General features: G+C 45.2%; 1 protein-coding gene across 7 annotated transcripts in view; it reads left to right on the forward strand.

Moving 5' to 3' along the window:
• The window catches only part of LOC137424912 (uncharacterized), a 130427-nt gene that overhangs the window by 102101 nt on the left and 9976 nt on the right, over positions 1 to 18350 (forward strand). For all 7 annotated transcript variants that reach the window (XM_068112809.2, XM_078776080.1, XM_078776077.1 and 4 more), the window contains 2 exons: positions 3911 to 4018; positions 17537 to 17650. In XM_068112809.2, the coding sequence (XP_067968910.2) occupies positions 3911 to 4018; positions 17537 to 17625 (197 nt within the window). In that variant the 3' untranslated portion in view covers positions 17626 to 17650. The remainder of the gene's footprint in view (positions 1 to 3910; positions 4019 to 17536; positions 17651 to 18350) is intronic.

The following is an 18350-nucleotide window of genomic DNA, read 5'->3' on the forward strand; positions in this document are numbered from 1 at the left end:
TACACCCCTACATTTATCACTACTTCAAATACCTAAAATTAGAATCAGGTGCACCAGCTCAGGTGCAAATGATTAGAACATCGTTTGAGAGGATCTTCGAGGAACCTGTCTTATTTAAACCTCAGACATTTAGTTTGGTTTGCTCTTTGTTGTTGAAGTGTGCGGCGTCACCATGCCTAGATCAAAAGAGCTCTCTGAGGCCTTCAGAAAGAAGGTTATAGATGTCTACGAGTCTGGGAAGGGATTTAAAAATATCTCCAAACAATTTGAAATCAATCATTCGACTGTCCGGAAGATCATCCACAAGTGGAGAAGATTCCAAACAACTGCCAACTTGTTCAGGCCAGGCCGCCCCAGCAAGTTCAGCCCGAGAGCAGACCGCAAGATGCTGAAAGAAGTCTCAAAGAACCCCAGAATGTCATCACGGTACCTACAGGTAGCTCTTGCCACTGTTGATGTCAAAGTGCACGAGTCTACCATTAGAAAGAGGCTGCACAAATTTGATCTACATGGGAGGTGTGCCAGGAGGAAACCTTTGCTGTCCAGAAAGAACATCAGGGCAAGAATAAAGTTTGCCAATGAACACCTAGGCAAAGACCAGCACTTCTGGAACAATGTGCTCTGGACAGATGAGTCAAAGGTAGAGCTATTTGGCCACAGTACCAGAAGACATGTTTGGCGAAAACCAAAGACAGCATTTGACCACAAGAACCTGATACCAACTGTAAAGCATGGTGGTGGAAATATTATGGTTTGCGGCAGCTTTGCTGCATCAGGGCCTGGGCAGCTCACCATCATAGAATCCACGATGAATTCTTCATTGTACCAGAGGGTGCTTGAGGATAATGTGAGGCCATCTGTCAGAGTGTTGAAGCTCAACGAAGGTGGACCTTGCAACATGACAATGACCCTAAACATACCAGTAAATCCACCAAGGAATGGCTGAAAAGAAAGAAATGGAGGGTTCTGGAATGGCCAAGTCAAAGCCCTGATCTAAATCCCATCGAGATGTTGTGGGGGATTTGAAACGAGCTATGCATGCAAGAAACCCCTCAAACATCGCACAGCTGAAATAATTCTGCATGGAGGAATGGGCAAAAATTTCTCCCAGTCGATGTCAGAGACTGGTAGACAGTTATAAGAAACGCCTACTTGAGGTTTTTTCTGCCAAAGGGGGCAATACCACCTATTAGAGCCAAGGGTGTACTTACCTTTTCCACATGCAAAATTTGCATTTATGTTTATTTAAATTATACAATGGACTACAAAATGTAAATGTTTCATGATATTTGTTATATTATATCACCTTTATCTTTCAATATTGTTGAAATGAAGATCAAATAGCTGTATGTTGAAATATGTTGAAAAAGTCAAAACTTTACATGGGGTGTACTTACTTTTTCACGTGGCTGTACATACATACTATTATGAATTTTGGGTAAAGTGATATATAGATCAGGTAGATCTGTATAGGTAGTGTGCTCCGATTATCGTGATAGGGAACCCCACATCTAATAAGTTTGTTTAGGCGGATTGTTCGCGTAAGTGTATCTTTGTGATCATACAAGGATGATTCTTGTGTTAGTTATCGTCGGGATTATGCTAATTTCCCTGTGTGTGAGACCTGTGTTTTATCCATTGTCCCGTATGGCACTACACCATAGACACTAGACAGGCCCAACAGCACACACATACGAATTAACCCCCCCCCCCCCCCCCCCCACAATGAAATCACCAGAAGTACAGGCAGGAAGCGCCCATGCATTACACCACATGGCGATAAAACATCGAGCAAGCAGGAAATATGGAGCCACGCCCAGAAGGACTCGTTATTCGGCAGGAGTCAACCAACCAAAGGCTAGAGTAAGGAAGGCTGAGAGGGAAGCAGAGGACTGATTGTTAGGGAGGTCCAATTGGGACGCAGCTGAAGCCCAGAGGCAAGAAGGAGCCAGCTGATTGGCCAAGAAAAAGGTTATAAAAAGGTGAAGAGAAACCAACATTTTCTCTCTGCCCTTCTCATTTTTGGATCCCTTCGCGCCCGGACGTCGTCCTTCTCCTTGCCTTGGACTCTGTTACCTTCTCTCTCGATTGCCCCTTACGCCTTCCTCCACCATCGACTCTCTCCTCTTGATTCCGGACATCGTGAGCGATTGCGCGTGGACGAGGGCGGCTTGCCGCTGGAACACCAAGGAAACCTACTACCCGCCAACATCGGAGCCACATCCGGAGTGCGCGCCCGGACTGGACGATCGCTGCCAAGGCGCCAATTGAGCTGAGTGCACGATAACTTACATACCCATTCCTTTCCATTTATTTTCCCTTCATCCGTGTGATACGTCTGGTGTGGGGACGTCCCAATATAGGACATTAATTATCGCACGGTTTATTTTGTATTATCGGCATCCGTGGCAATAAAGCCTTGTTTATTTTTGTACATTTACAATCTGTTCTTCGTGTGAGTTTATTTCCTGCAGGATCGAAGCTGCCGCGCGAGACATACAGGTAAAACCTGCCAGCTTCTTCTTCTTCTTTCCACTTCCCGCGCTTGTATAGTGAGTCCGTATTTGATCGTCGCCTCGAAGTAACGCACGATTGCTATCCGTGATTTCCCGGTCTTCACCAAGGGGAATCACACAACAATAGATACAAGCATGCATACAAATATACATGCAGACACACACACACACACACACACACACACACACACACACACACATTTTGTGAGCTAAATCAGGGAAATTTTCTGGCATGTTATTCATGAATTGGATGGCGCGGCCTGACATTCAACTGAAGGTGGCAGGGATATGGACTTTGTTAAGGGTTCGAACATTAAGTTTATAGTTTGCTTGAGAGTCCAACCCAGACTGGACAGCTCCAAGGCAAATGTGCTACCTGTGCACCATCTTGTCAGACTTGGACAATCTTCGAGAATCTTGATAATTATATTTTGACTAATTTGTTATCCTCATCACGTGACCACCACATAGTTAGTGACAACTCTGTGATAACGAGTTTTTAAAATTAACCACACTACAGAACAGATAGCTGGACTTTTGAAGTTTCCATGAAAGAGATGATGCAAAGGGAATGCAGGACCATCACGTAAAGGCCACAGTGGTCTATGGTCATGTGTTTGCTTCATTGAGGTCCTGGGTTAGATATTGCAATGATTTGTCCATTGTTTACTCATGACCTTATCACTGATTAATAGGTATACTGAGGACTCTGAATTAATGTCATCTATCTATAATTCCAGTAATCTCTGTGTGTGTGTATGTGTGTGTGTATGTGTGTGTGTATGTCTGTGTGACTGTGACCGCTGTTTCTCGACAACCACGGGTCCGATATACTTTAAACTTGCCAGGTATATTGCTGGGGACCCGAGGATGTGCCTTTTCAAGGTTTCATATTAATCGGAGAAGTAGTTACCGAGCTATGGCGATTTCTTTACCAAACTCCGCAAGCCGTTCGCTTTGGACCAAACCATTTCATGTAAATAGAGGGGGGGGATTGTCACCGTACTCGCAAGGCGTTCGCTTTGGACCAAACCATTTCATGTAAATAGAGGGGGGGGATTGTCACCGTACTCGCAAGCCGTTCGCTTTGGCTTTGCGAATGGACCAAACCATTTCATGTAAATAGAGGGGGGGGATTGCCACCGTACTCGCAAGCCGTTCGCTTTGGCTTTGCGAATGGACCAAACCATTTCATGTAAATAGAGGGGGGGGGGGGATATAATTTTAGATATATATATAGTACGGGCATGCCCTAGTTGTATTAAATGTAATATGTATGATTTTAAGCCACACTGTGGGGAAGAATGATCTTGTGTGATTGTTTTAGACTTTAAAAAATTTTTTGAGGCCTTGACATGAAAGATAACATACTCCTATTTTTATGCATCAAACAGATATCGATGCGTCACCGACTGATCAGAGGAAATCATTTACTGAACATCATGAAGAATATGAGACGAGGCTCATGTTGAACCTACAAAACAAAAGGAAAAGTGAAGACGGTAGGAACAGTAAGATATACTTGCCTCTGGACCTTATTTGTTTGTTTGTATCAATTGTCATTGCAGATGAACATACATACATACATACATACATACTGTATCAAAAGTCCAGCAAAAAATAATTTTGGGACCATATATCATACTAAAATATGTAATTTGGTGTCTGTCTAATGATTTTTTGACCGCGATACATTCTGTCGTTACTTATCCAATCTTAACAAAACTTGACAGGATGACTAAGGTTGGCACATTGAAGGTTGGAGCGCATTCATTTGCCCCCTTCCCCAAGGGGGTTTTCACCCCCGAGTGGGTTCTCCCCGCCATTGCCGTCAATGGGGTTGCATGTTGAGGTGAATATCAATGTAAAATTAGCTTTATCGTGGCGTTTTCCAAGGCTGCTTCCAATAACAAAACTAACAATAATAGCATAATATGAATGTTATTTCAAAATAATATTAATACTAATGATATCCCACATCCCCAAGGGTTTTTTTCGTCCTTGAACAAATGTCGAGTCAACGTTTATAAATATCTTATCATGGCATTTTCGTGGGAGCAACGGCCAAACAGCCTCGACCGGAAGTAAAAATATTATAAACCACTAACACGTAAGATTAGCTTTTTAAACAGTCGCTAATGCTATTTGTAACACTAAATAAAGAAATTCGGAGAAATCCCAACATCCGTTAGGTAAGTTTTACTTGCAGAACTGAGAGAAGATCTACTGTACTTTATATACCCCACAGGGGGTTGGGGTAATAACATGGCCCTTTCTGCCATTAACGTGGCGTTTTTTGTAGTGAACTTTTGAAACTCGCTCCTGCTGCTTAACACGAAACTGAAAGGGAGGGAGCCCGGGTTGTGCTCATTTACCAAGCAGCTAGCTAGCGCTTGCCAAGCCAGCCGTTCCTTAACGGTTTTGATGGAGTCCTTTACTCGAATGCTTAAACCACTTGGCGATCTCTTCACAAGAAACTTAGTAAATGAACACACACCCAATGTTCTTGAGACCCGACCATAGATCGACTGTAATCTATATACCCCAAAGAGGAATGACCCTTCCTGCCGCTCCCGGAGTGAGCGGGTGTACTAGTATTTTAAAATTCATGAATAAAAAATGCTATTTGCAAAGGCAAAAGGCATTAGGCAAAAAATAGGTTTTTATGGTGTAGCCCTTAGGACAATGCCATCGGGAACAGCGTTTGGGTATGTATCTATGTGTGTATGTATCATGTATGTATATATGTGAGATGCATGTATGTATGTATGTATGTCCCTACCACCGGCATTTTGCAGGTTTATTCTCTTTAAAATTCGTTTTCTCTGGAACCGTTCGCTCCCACTTCTTGTTCATATGTGTGTTGTACCGTCCACCAAACAGTGATGACTCCATCTACATCTCGCTGTCTGATAATATGGACCAACTTCTATCTACTCATCCCAACTCTCTCTTCCTCATATGTGGTGATTTCAATTGTCACCATGCCAGTTGGCTGGGTGTGGGTACCTCTCTCACCAGCCATGGCTCCTCAGCAAAGGACTTCTGCGACTCACTGGGACTGACAAAATCTGTCAATTTCCCGACCCGGATCTCAGTCAACGGAGCATCTTCTCTTCTGGACTTGGTTATGACTAACTTCCCTGAAAATGTATGCTGCTCTTCTTCTGCTCCAATCGGCTCATCTGATCATGTGCTTGTTAAAGTGGACGTCTCTCTGACCATTCTCAGGGAGCCTCCTCAGCGTCCACGAGTCTGGCATTTCACTCAGGCCAACTGGCACGGTCTTCAATCAGCCATCAATCATCTGGACTGGTCTCCCATCTCCACCGCCTCTGACATCAACTCATCCTGGGAATTCTTCCAAAGTAAATTGCTCTCTCTCATGCACAGATTTATCCCATCTCGTCTTCAGTTGTCATACCCTTCCTCCCGTCCATGGTACACGGAATCTTGTGGTGAGGCTGTTGCCCAGAAACAACTTGCCTTCGTCTCCTGGAAAGCAAATCCAACGGAAGGAAATCTCATTTCCTTTCACAAAGCCCGAAACAAGTGTGTGTCCACCCTCTGGAGAGCAAGGAAACAATATCTCTCTGTTCCCAAGACCGAACTCTCTTATCTGTCTCCCTCTTCCAAATCCTGGTGGCGTCTGGTCAAATCTGTTTCTGGTGTTTGTTCCCCCTCCATCCCCTCCCTTAACTCAAATGGCTACACAGCTGACTCCGCAAGTGAAAAAGCTGAATGCCTCAACTCTGTGTTTGCCTCTAAATATTGTGTCCCAAACCCTTCCCTCTCTGTACCCACCGTACCCAGCTGCTCCTGGACTCTGTGTCCTTTCCTCCTGACAAGGTGGAAAAGTTTCTGTCAACCCTCAACTCTGATTCTGCAACTGGACCTGACGGCATCAGCCCACGGGTCCTAAAATCCTGTTCTTCCGCTCTTTCACTCCCTCTCTCTGTTCTCTTCACCCTCTCTTTTGCTCAAGGTCATCTGCCATCTGCTTGGAAATCAGCCAACATCACCGCTTTGCACAAAAAAGGTGCAAAAACAGATCCGAGCAACTACAGACCAATCAGCCTTCTCCCAATTATCAGCAAAGTCATGGAATCCATCATTGCCTCGGATATGAAATCTTTCCCCTTCTCCAATGGCTTGATCTCTGATCATCAATTTGGTTTCAGACCAGGTCAACTCTACTCTGGACATGCTGCTTCTGCTGGCTCAACAATGGATGGAGGTCCTCAATGCCAAACAGGAAATTAGAGCTGTCTCCCTTGACATATCACGTGCCTTCGATACGGTCTGGCACCCCGCTCTGCTCACCAAACTCTCCTCCTTTGGTATCCATGGAAATCTCCACGCATGGCTGGCGGACTTCCTCTCTAGTCATAGTCAACGTGTGGCCCTGAATGGGTTTCTCTCATCTCCTCTTCTTGTTCAGGCTGGAGTTCCCCAAGGCAGTGTTCTGGGCCCTGTGCTTTTTCTGGTCATCATCAATGATTCTGGAATCCGCTTCCGGTCCCTCGAGCGACGGGGCTTGCTTTGATCTCTCCACGGCATCAAAGTTTGAGTGTTTTCCCGTTTGTTTCTTTGTCAAATTTCCGCTGCGTATTTTGTTGTGTATGTGTTATTGTGTGTTTCTATTTGGTTTTGGTTTTGTAGTTGTTGCAAATTTGTGTGTAATCAGGCGTTTCTTTGTCCGCGCCTCGTGCGGCCTGGTGTCTCGTGCGGCCTCCTCGTCTCGACTTGTGCCCCGCCCCCTATATTCTCGTTTGTTCTTTCACCTCTGCTCCTGCTTTCTCAAATCCACGTTCTCACTTAGAGACTTTTCCCGGATTGTTTTCATGGTTTTGTTTAAATATTTATTTAAATATGTTTAAACCGCAGCGGTGATCCCGCCCCCCCCCCCCCCCCCCGCCCCAGGATTTCCATGATTTAAACGTTTCCCAGTGTGTACCCTGGATAAGAATAGGTACGCCGTATCCCTGCGTGTCGTAGGAGGCGACTAAGAGGGTTGGCGTCAGGAAGGGCATCCGGCCATAAAAAACATTGCCTCAAAAAGAGAACCATGACAATTACAACTACATGTGGGCAGGGTACAGCCCGAAGTGGAGATCGGTTTCTGAGGTTTGGGACATGGAATGTAGGGACAATGACAGGGAGATCAGGAGAAGTGGTGGAAGTATTGGTCAGAAGAAGAGTGGACATATGTTGTGTGCAAGAGATGAGATGGAAGGGAAGTGGTGTGAGAATGGTGAAGGGTAGGCAGGGACAGAAATACAAGTTTGTGTGGCAAGGGTGCCTGGAGGGCGTGAATGGTGTTGGTGTCCTGTTTTCTGAGGAGTTTGTAGACAGTGTGGTGAGTGTGACTAGAGTGAGTGATAGGTTGATAATGGTGAAAATGATGATTGGAAAGCTCTTGGTGAACGTCATCTCGGGATATGCTCCGCAGGTTGGTCGGAGCGATGAAGAGAAGGACAGGTTCTGGTGTGCGATAGAGAAGCTGATGGAAAACGTGAAAGTTGAGGAAGTTGTTGTGGTAGGAGGAGACCTAAATGGACATGTGGGAAGGAGTATGGATGGTTTTGACGGAGTTCATGGGGGTTACGGATATGGTGTGAGAAATGGAGAAGGTGAAAGGATTTTGGAGTTTGCTGATGGAGCTGATTTGTTGATTTGTAATACTCAGTTCCAGAAAGAGGATAATAAGCTTGTTACATACACGTCAGGTGGGTCGACGACAACCGTTGACTACCTGATGGTGCGTAGGCGAGATAGGGGGCACCTCCGAGACACAAAGGTGATCCCGGGGGAGGAGGCTGTTTCACAGCACCACTTGGTTGTCTGCGACGTCAGGGTGAAAGGTGCGAGGAGAGCTCGGCGGGTGAAGTACCAACCGAGAATGAAGGTGTGGAGGTTGAAAGAGGTGACAGTAAGGGAGGCATTAAAAGAGAGGCTGAGTAGGGTCGAGGATGATGTGGTTGAGCTTGAAAGTGGTTGGATGTCAATGAAAGCTAGTCTGTTGGGAGCCGTTGGTGAGGTATGTGGATGGAAAAAAGGACCACCGAGGCACTCGGAAACATGGTGGTGGGATGATGAAGTTGGAAAGAGGATTGACGAGAAGAGGAAGAAGTTCAAGGAGTGGCAGAAGGCGAAGGGTACGGGAGCAGAAACAGCAGAGCATGAAAGTTATAAGGCAGCCAGGAAGGCTGCAAAGAAAGAGGGAGCAAAGGCGCAGGAGGCATGTAGGAAAATGTTCGGAGAACGCTTGGATTCGGAAGAGGGTCAGAAAGCAGTATTCAGGATTGCAAAGCAGATAGCGAAAGAGAGGTGTGATGTGATGGGGGTGAGCTGCTTGAAGGATGAAGTGGGACAAATCGTTGTCGACCCAGATGGAATTAAAGGAAGATGGAAAAGATATATGGAAATGCTGTTGAATACAGAGAATGAATGGGATGGCAACATAGAGAGTAACCCAGTTTTAGGACCGGCAGAGAAGATAACTGAGAAGGAAGTTGAGGAAGCGATAAAAGCAATGAAGGGTAGAAAAGCGGGAGAGCCGACGGGAGTTGTGGGAGATATGTTGAAGGCAGCAGGAAGTTGGGGTGTGAAGAGAATGACAGAGATCTGTAATCTGGTGGTGAAAGAAGGCCGCATTCCAGTGGATTGGGAACTGAGTACCCTCGTCCCTCTATACAAGGGGAAAGGTGACCCTCTGGAGTGTGGCTCGTACCGAGCGATAAAGTTATTGGAGCATGGAATGAAGGTATTGGAAAGGGTGTTGGAGAGGAGGATAAGGAAGAAAGTGAAGATCGACGAAATGCAGTTTGGATTTATGCCAGGAAGAGGAACGACAGACGCACTTTTCATTGTGAGGCAGTTGCAGGAGAAGTACATGGAGAAGAGGAAGAAGTTGTTTCTTGGGTTTGTTGATCTGGAGAAAGCATTCGATCGGGTTCCACGCAAAGTATTGACATGGGCATTGAGGAAGTTAGGAGTGGAGGAATGGTTGATCAGAGTAGTGATGGCAATGTACAAAAGAGCGCGCACAGCTGTAAGGACAAAGGACGGGAACAGTGGTGAGTTTGAGGTGAAGGTGGGAGTGCATCAGGGGTCGGTACTAAGTCCACTACTATTTGTAGCTGTGATGGAGGTGCTGGCTCAGAAGGTAAAGGAGGGTTTACCGTGGGAGTTGTTGTATGCAGATGATCTGGTGTTGATTGCGGAAGGTATGGATGGACTGAAGGAAAAGATGAACACGTGGAAGGAATGTATGGAGACAAAAGGTCTGAAGGTGAATATCGGAAAGACGAAGGTGATGGCAAGTGGTAAAGCATGTGGTGAGGTGGAAAGAACTGGGAAGTGGCCCTGTGCTGTGTGTAGGAAGGGTGTCGGAGTGAACTCCATTCAGTGTACAATGTGCGCTGAGTGGGTTCATCAAAAATGTAGTGGTCTGAGAGGGTCATTAACCAGTGTGGCAGCTACATTCAAATGTAAGGTGTGCACAGAGGGTGCTGCAAATGGAGGAAATGTTGAGTTGGATCTTGGAGACGGCGTGAAGCTGGAAGGTGTGAAAACATTTTGCTACCTCGGAGACATGCTGAATGGAGAAGGTGGATCGGACTCGGCAACGGTTGCTCGAGTGAGATGTGCATGGAAGAAGTTTCGGGAATTGAGTGGCGTGCTGATGATGAGGGGAGTGTCGTTGAAGCTGAAGGGAAAGGTGTATGCTGCATGTGTGAGAAGTGTTATGATTTATGGGAGCGAGACATGGGTAATGAACGTAGAGCAGCAACGAAGGTTGGAAAGGGTGGAAATGCGAATGGTTCGACGGATGTGCGGAGTATCGTTGAGAGAGAGGAAGACAAATGATGAATTGCGAAAGATGATGGGAATAGAGCCTGTGATTGATGCTGTGAAAAGGAACAGGCTGAGATGGTTTGGTCATGTGTTGAGGAAGGATGAAAGTGACTGGTTGAGAAGAGTGATGGAAATGAATGTAGAAGGAAGTAGAAGACGGGGAAGACCGAGAAAGACTTGGCTAAAGATGGTGGAAGAAGAAATGCGGGCAAGGGGGTTAACAAGGAGAGATGCAGAAAATAGGGCAAAATGGAGAAGATTGTCATGGGGACCGCAAGGCTAACCCCCGCTCTAGCAGGGAAAATGGCCTTTAAAATGCATGTTGTTGTTGTTGTATCAATGATCTCTCCGACTCTCTTGAAAATCCTCTCTATCTCTTTGCTGATGACTCCACTCTCTGCCGCTCCATTCCTCATCCCTCAGATTGGCAGTCTGCAGCCTCCTCACTCTCTGCAGACCTGGACAAAATCACAGACTGGGCAAACAAGTGGAACATGTCTTTCAATCCGGACAAATCTCACACTCTTACGATGTCTCTCCGAAAAGACCGACTGGACAACCCTCCCACCCACTTTCTGAATAATCCTCTCCAAGAAGTTCTGTCACTCAAGCTTTTGGGTCTCACTATCTGCCACGATCTTTCCTGGGAAAACCACATTTCAAATCTGGCTTCTAAAGCCAGTCGCCGACTGGGCATCCTCCGTCGTGTGAAGTCCTTCTTTGGGACACCTGAGCTCCTCACCACATACAAGGCTTTCATCCGCAGCTCAATGGAATACTGCTCTCCCCTCTGGGCTGGTGCTCCTGCCTCACACCTAGCTCGTCTTCACGCTGTTGAAACCAAAGCGTTCAGAATCATTGGAATCTCCTGCGATGAAGCTACCTCCGAGGGCCTTTCACTTACTCACCGCAGGCAGGTTGGTGGTCTTTCTGTCTTCTACCGACTCCTCTCCGGCCTTGCTCCTCCAGCTCTCTCTGGGCTCTGTCCCCCAAATATTCCTACAGGTCGCACAAGATCTGCCTGCAACCCTCTTATGGTTAAACTGCCAAAATCAAGACTCTCTGCTCACCTTCACTCCTCTTTTCTCCCGCCTCTGGAACAAACTCCCTCACTCTCTTCAATCCCACTCCTCCCTCCAGGTCTTTAAAACAGCTGTTCACCACCATCTCTTATCTTCCCCCATCCAAAACCTTGATCTTTTCTACCCCCACTAATTTCAGCTCAAATCCACTTTTTTGAAATACCAACTTCTTTCCTGGAAGTCCTTGGTGTCCTTGTGTTTATACTTCCCCCACCCCCCCACCCCCGCTTCCTACGCCACCTCCCCCGAAGTCCTCTCCCTCCCACACATTCCTGATGTCCCTGCTCTCAAATGTTGTGTTTATGTGCTTCCCCTTCTCTCCCCATCTTGTCTACCGCTTTTTTACATACTTTTACATCTACTCCCCTTTTTACATACTTTGTTACTTGCAAAATCGAAGATTTTTCAAGTATATTGGTCGGTTGTGTTTGTGGGTCTGTCTGTCTGTTTGTTTGTCTGTCTGTTTGTCTGTTACCGGCCTACAGGTCACAATTTTCAACCGATCTTCACGAAACTTCACCAAATGGTAGAGTTCGTCAAAAGCAAGAAGCATATTGTTTTTGGGGTCAATAGGTCAAAAGGTCAACATAGGCCAAAGGTCACCAACTTTGCTAAATTTCTAAAATCCACGATTTTCATCCGATTGACTTGAAATTTGAAGAGGACTTGCATATCTGGTCACTAAATTCAACCACCAAGTATTTTTGAGGTCAACATCGGCCAAAAGGTCAACATAGGCCAAATTTCTAAAATCCTCAATTTTCATCCAATTGACTTGAAATGTGAAGAGGACTTGCATATCTGGTCATTGAATTCAACCACGTATTATATTTTAGGTCAACATAGGCCAAAAGGTCAACATAGGCCAAATTTCTAAAATCCTCAATTTTCATCGAATTGACTTGAAATTTGAAGAGAACTTGCATATCTCATCACTGAATTCAACCACCAAGTATTTTTGAGGTCAACATCGGCCAAATTTCTAAAATCCTCAATTTTCATCCGATTGACTTGAAATTTGAAGAGGACTTGCATATCTGGTCACTGAATTCAACCACCAAGTATCTTTGAGGTCAACATGGGCCAAAAGGTCAACATAGGCCAAATTTCTAAAATCCTCAATTTTCATCCAATTGACTTGAAATTTGAAGAGGACTTGCATATCTGGTCACTGAATTCAACCACCAAGTATTTTTGAGGTCAACGTTGGCCAAAAGGTCAACATAGGCCAAGTTTCAAAAATCCTCATTTTTCATCCAATTGACTTGAAAATTGAACAGCATTTGCACATTGAGTGACTGAATAGGGAAACTAACTATTTTTGAGGTCAAAAGGTCAATGGTCAACTCAAGGTCAACCTTCCAAAATCATAATTTTTCATCTGAAAAATCGTCACTTTTCTTCCCGTTGATCCGAGCTTTGATCAAGATTGTCAATTTTAATCTTGATGAAATGGACAATTTGCTGTATCAATGGAATTTTTTTTTCTTGGGGGTGGGGGGCGGATTTTGCAAGTATCGTGCTCCGCATGACGTCTTATTGTTTGTTTGTCTGTTTGATTTGTTTGTGTGATAAATGTTCGCTCTTTCACGAGCCTCAATTCTGTATACAAAAAAAAACAAACAAAAAAAAACCCGTTAGTCATGGGAGTAACGTGGACTCCACTTTCACCATGGGAGGGCCTCCTTTTAATTTTTAAATGATAATTATGACGTCATAGGTCACATCGTACTAGCGCCATCTTGGAAAAACCGAAAAACTTTGCATCTCTCTATCGCTGGAACCGCTCCGTGGAAAAAATTGACAGGTGGCTCATTGTAAAGGACTCCCCATGGGTAATAACATATGTTAATGATGATGTCATAGGTGCCTTCATTATGACATCATAAATCGACATGTAGAACGCTTGATCAAATCAGTATGACATTTTTTGAGCGTGATCTAGGGAAAAATTGTCGATAAACAAAATTGATGAGGTCATCGGTCACGTGGTTCGGCAGCCTTATTTTTACGGAGCAGCTCATAGGGCAATGCTGTCTGGAACAGTGTTTGTCTGTCCGTCTGGTGTATGTATGTACAACAACAACAAAACAACAGGCATTTTAAGGCCATTTTCCCTGCCAGAGCGGGGGTTAGCCTTGCGGTCCCCACGACAATCTTCTCCATTTTGCCCTATTTTCTGCATCTCCCCTTGTTAACCCCCTTGCCCGTATTACTTCTTCGACCACCTTTAGCCGAGTCTTTCTCGGTCATCCCCGTCCTCTACTTCCGTCTACATTCATTTCCATCACTCTTCTCAACCAGTCACTTTCATCCTTCCTCAACACATGACCAAACCATCTCAAACTGTTTCTCTTCACAGCATCCATCACAGGCTCTATTCCCATCATCTTTCGCAATTCATCATTTGTCTTCCTCTCTCTCAACAATACTCCACACATCCACCGAACCATTTGCATTTCCACCCTTTCCAGCCTTCGTTGCTGCTCTATGTTCAATACCCATGTCTCGCTCCCATAAATCATAACACTTCTCACACATGCAGCATACACCTTTCCCTTCAGCTTCAACGACACTCCCCTCCTCATCAGCATGCCACTCAGTTCCCAAAACTTCTTCCATGCACATCTCACTCTGGCAACCGTTGCCGAGTCTGATCCACCTTCTCCAATCAGCATGTCTCCTCGGTAACAAAATGTTTTCACATCTTCCAGCTTCACGCCGTCTCCAAGATCCAACTCAACATTTCCTCCATCTGCAGCTCCCTCTGTGCACACCTTACACTTGAATGTAGCTGCCACACTGGTTAATGGCCCTCTCAAACCACTACATTTTTGATGAACCCACTCAGCGCACATTGTACATTGAATGGAATTCACTCCGACACCCTTCCTGCACACAGCACACGGCCACTTCCCAGTTCTTTCCACCTCACCACATGCTTTACCACTTGCCATCACCTTCGTTTTTCCGATATTCACCTTCAGATCTTTTGTCTCCATACATTCCTTCCACTTGATCATCTTCTCCTTCAGTCCATCCATACTTTCTGCAATCAACACCAGATCATCTGCATACAACAACTCCCACGGTAAACCCTCCTTTACGTTCCAAGCCAGCACCTCCATCACAGCTACAAATAGTAGTGGACTTGGTACCGACCCCTGATGCACTCCCACCTTCACCTCAAACTCACCACTGTTCCCGTCCTTCATCCTTACAGCTGTGCGCGCTCTTTTGTACATTGCCATCACTACTCTGATCAACCATTCCTCCACTACTAACTTCCTCATTGCCCATGTCAATACTTTGCGTGGAACCCTATCGAATGCTTTCTCCAGATCAACAAACCCAAGAAACAACTTCTTCCTCTTCTCCATGTACTTCTCCTGCAACTGCCTCACAATAAAAAGCGCGTCTGTCGTTCCTCTTCCTGGCATAAATCCAAACTGCATTTCGTCAATCTTCACTTTCTTCCTTATCCTCCTCTCCAACACCCTTTCCAATACCTTCATTCCATGCTCCAATAACTTTATTGCTCTATACGAGCCACAGTCCAGAGGGTCACCTTTCCCCTTGTATAGAGGGACGAGGGTACTCAGTTCCCAATCCACTGGAATGCGGCCTTCTTTCACCACCAGATTGCAGATCTCTGTCATTCTCTTCACACCCCAATTTCCCGCTGCCTTCAACATATCTCCAATAAGTCCTGTCGGCTCTCCCGCTTTTCCACTCTTCATTGCTTTTATCGCTTCCTCAACTTGCTTCTCGGTTATCTTCTCTGCCGGTCCTAAAACTGGGTTACTCTCTATGTTGCCATCCCATTCATTCTCTGCATTCAACAGTATTTCCATGTATGTACGTATGTATGTCCCTCACAAACATCCACCAATCAGGGCTGAGGATCTGGTCACATGACAGGGACAGCAGGTCATCCTCTCAGCAGATCACCAAGTCTGGCTATGCCGTTGTTAGAATATCGGTGTTGTTTTTTTTCTTCTCAACAAACTGGAAATATGTAAATACCCCAACATGCAAGCCATGTGAATGGCTGACAAATACATGAATGAGCACAGCTGATAGAAAAGGGGTTTATCAGTCCACCTTTGGCAGCCTCTAAACTTAAAGGCACCAGTATTTATCGGATTACAGTCAGCCCCTGATATTCACGGTCCCAAGATCCATAGGCCCCGCATCCTCGCGGTTGATTAATTGCGACCTGCTTATTCATTCGCAGCCCCGTGTCCCGCCTATTTGCAGGTTTTCACGGGCGCAAAAAAACCCCATCTCCCACCAGTCGTGCACATTTGTTGTTCCCCTCCTTTTCCCTTTATAAGTGGTGAGGTCTGATAGCACCAAGCTCCTGCCCTGCCTTGTCCACAATACTCCTCCATCCTCTCTGTCCTCAGACAACTCTGTCCACTCTCCCACCACCCCCACCTTACTGATATCCCTCCTCACACAATCCTCCCATCTCAACCGTGGTCTACCTCTCTTCCTCCTACCTTGTTCCCTTAACCTATCTGCTCTCTTTGCCATTCTCTCTTCCCCCATCTGCACCAAATGTCCAGCCCATCTCAGCTGGCATTTCACCAATCTCCCCGTCACGCTCCTCCACACACCAATCTCCTCCCTCAGTTCATCCATTCTCCTTCTATCCACCCTCTTCACTCCCGCAATCCTCCTGACCCAGTTGGTCTTGCTGCAGCCTCGTTTGTTGTCTCTGTCAGTGTCACCGTGTCCAGCCTGTAAAGATAGGCCAGCGTTACACACAGCATCAGAACCTTTTGCTTTCAATCTCCTTCAAATCTTTCTGTCTGCCATTACACCCTCCACCTTCCACCATGCACATCACACTTCTAAAAGCATCTTCCACGCATCACACATAAAAACCACTTCCACCCATGTATAAACCACTTCCCACCAGCTGTGCACATTACAGTTCAAAAAGCATCTTCCATGTGTCACGCATAAAGCCAATGTACATGCGCAACCATGTGATTCAACATTCTTTTCGCGGGTGTTTTCCCGGGTTTTCCTCGACATTTGCGGATTTATCTCGACATTTGCAGGATTTACCGTGAACCAGGAACTTTCCAGGAATGTATCCCCCCGCAAATGTCGAGGGAAATCCAACTTTTCAAATCCTTTTTATTTACTGCCGTGCAGGGAAAAACCCAAGGAACCAAAACGGTTTTAAGAAGCTTTGCATGACATGAGGTAAGCAGACACGTGGTCTTTTTAACGAAAGGATCATTTTTTGCATCAAGACAACATAAACGGAGCATCTTGAACGATGAGATTAGCACAATAAAGAAACAAAGCACAGAATGGGCATCGAATTACCGAACAATCCGCATCACGTTTACTAAAAATTCACCAACACAGAATCCAACCCGTGTTTTATGGCTCCACAGGAGGGCAAAACAAGAAGCTGTTGGCATACATCTCGAGGTCTTTTTTCTTCGTCAGTATGCTGACCCGTGTCTCAATGAGTCAAGAGACAAACGAGTACGAACTGGGCAGGAGCAGCGATGACTCTGCCAAGCAGAGCACAGATATCAGGAGAAAAGGGATGCTGCCATTCCCATCACCTCGCTGGCACGTCTTTTTCCCTCAGGGCAATGTCGACTCACTCCAGCAATGGGGTCCAACCACGCTGCTCCAACAATGGGCAGCAGCCAATCATGTCTACAGTGGAAGTGCCCACCAGAGGTCGTCCTTTCGCATGTGCGCACAGGGCCAATAAAGGAAGACCCACCACAAATCCTATGTGTTGTGGCCTCATCACAAAAGACTCTGTGCAGCTGCCATGACACCCCATATCTGGGCCAGACCCAGGCTGGTCTTGGACAAGGAATACCACATGAGACGTCCTTATGTTATTTAACCATTAAACATGGACAACACCGTCCCTATAGGGGTTTCACAAAATACTTCACACTAAACATTGATCTTGATACAGGAAAAGAACACTATTTCCTTGCTATTAATGTCTTAGACTTAAAAAAAAAAAAGAAGTTGTTTGAGGCCTCTATATGAAAGATAACATGCTCTCCTATTTTATACATCAAACAGACATTTACCAGTCACTGAGTTCTTTGAGGAAATCGTCTACTGAACATCGTGAATATGAGACATATGATGAGCTGAACCCACAAGACTAAAGCAAAAGTGAAGCCGAAAAGAATAGTAAGAAACACTTGCCTCTGGACCTTATTTGTTTGTTTTCATTGTCATTGCAGATGTACATACATACATACATACATACATACATACATACATACATACATACATACATACATACATACATATGAAAGGGATACTGGTGTGCATCGGAACATTCATCGAGCAGTTCCCAGTCTGGACCCAGAATGGTCTTGGACGATGGGGAACACTAAATGAGAAGTCCTTTTCTTCTCTAACCATTAAGTGCCATTCGGAACACTGTTACAGTGGCTTAAACTACTACTACTACTATTATTAGGTTTACTCTCCATGAAATGGAGAGTAACCTATTATTACTGCTAGAGTTTTTCTTATTAGGTTTACTCTCCATGAAATGGAGAGTAACCTATTATTACTGCTAGAGTTTTTCTTATTATTATTATTATTATTATTATTCTTCCACCCTATTTTGCACCTCCGAAAACTTCATAATTAAGTTTCTCAGCAACCGCTGGTCGGATTGACAGGAAATTTTCATCAAATGATCGGCTAGGCTCGTAGAATTTTATAATGCTAATGATGACGTCATAGGTCACGTGGTATGGGCGCCATCTTGTAAAACACCTTCAACTTTGCCCCTCTGTATCTCCGAAACGGCTCAATGGAAAAATTTGAGGAATGGCTCATTCTAAAGAACTCTGCAATGGGAACAAAAAACATGTGT

This window comes from Myxine glutinosa, chromosome 4 (genome assembly GCF_964187855.1).
Source record: "Myxine glutinosa chromosome 4, kmMyxGlut1.1, whole genome shotgun sequence".
Lineage (NCBI taxonomy): Eukaryota > Metazoa > Chordata > Myxini > Myxiniformes > Myxinidae > Myxine > Myxine glutinosa.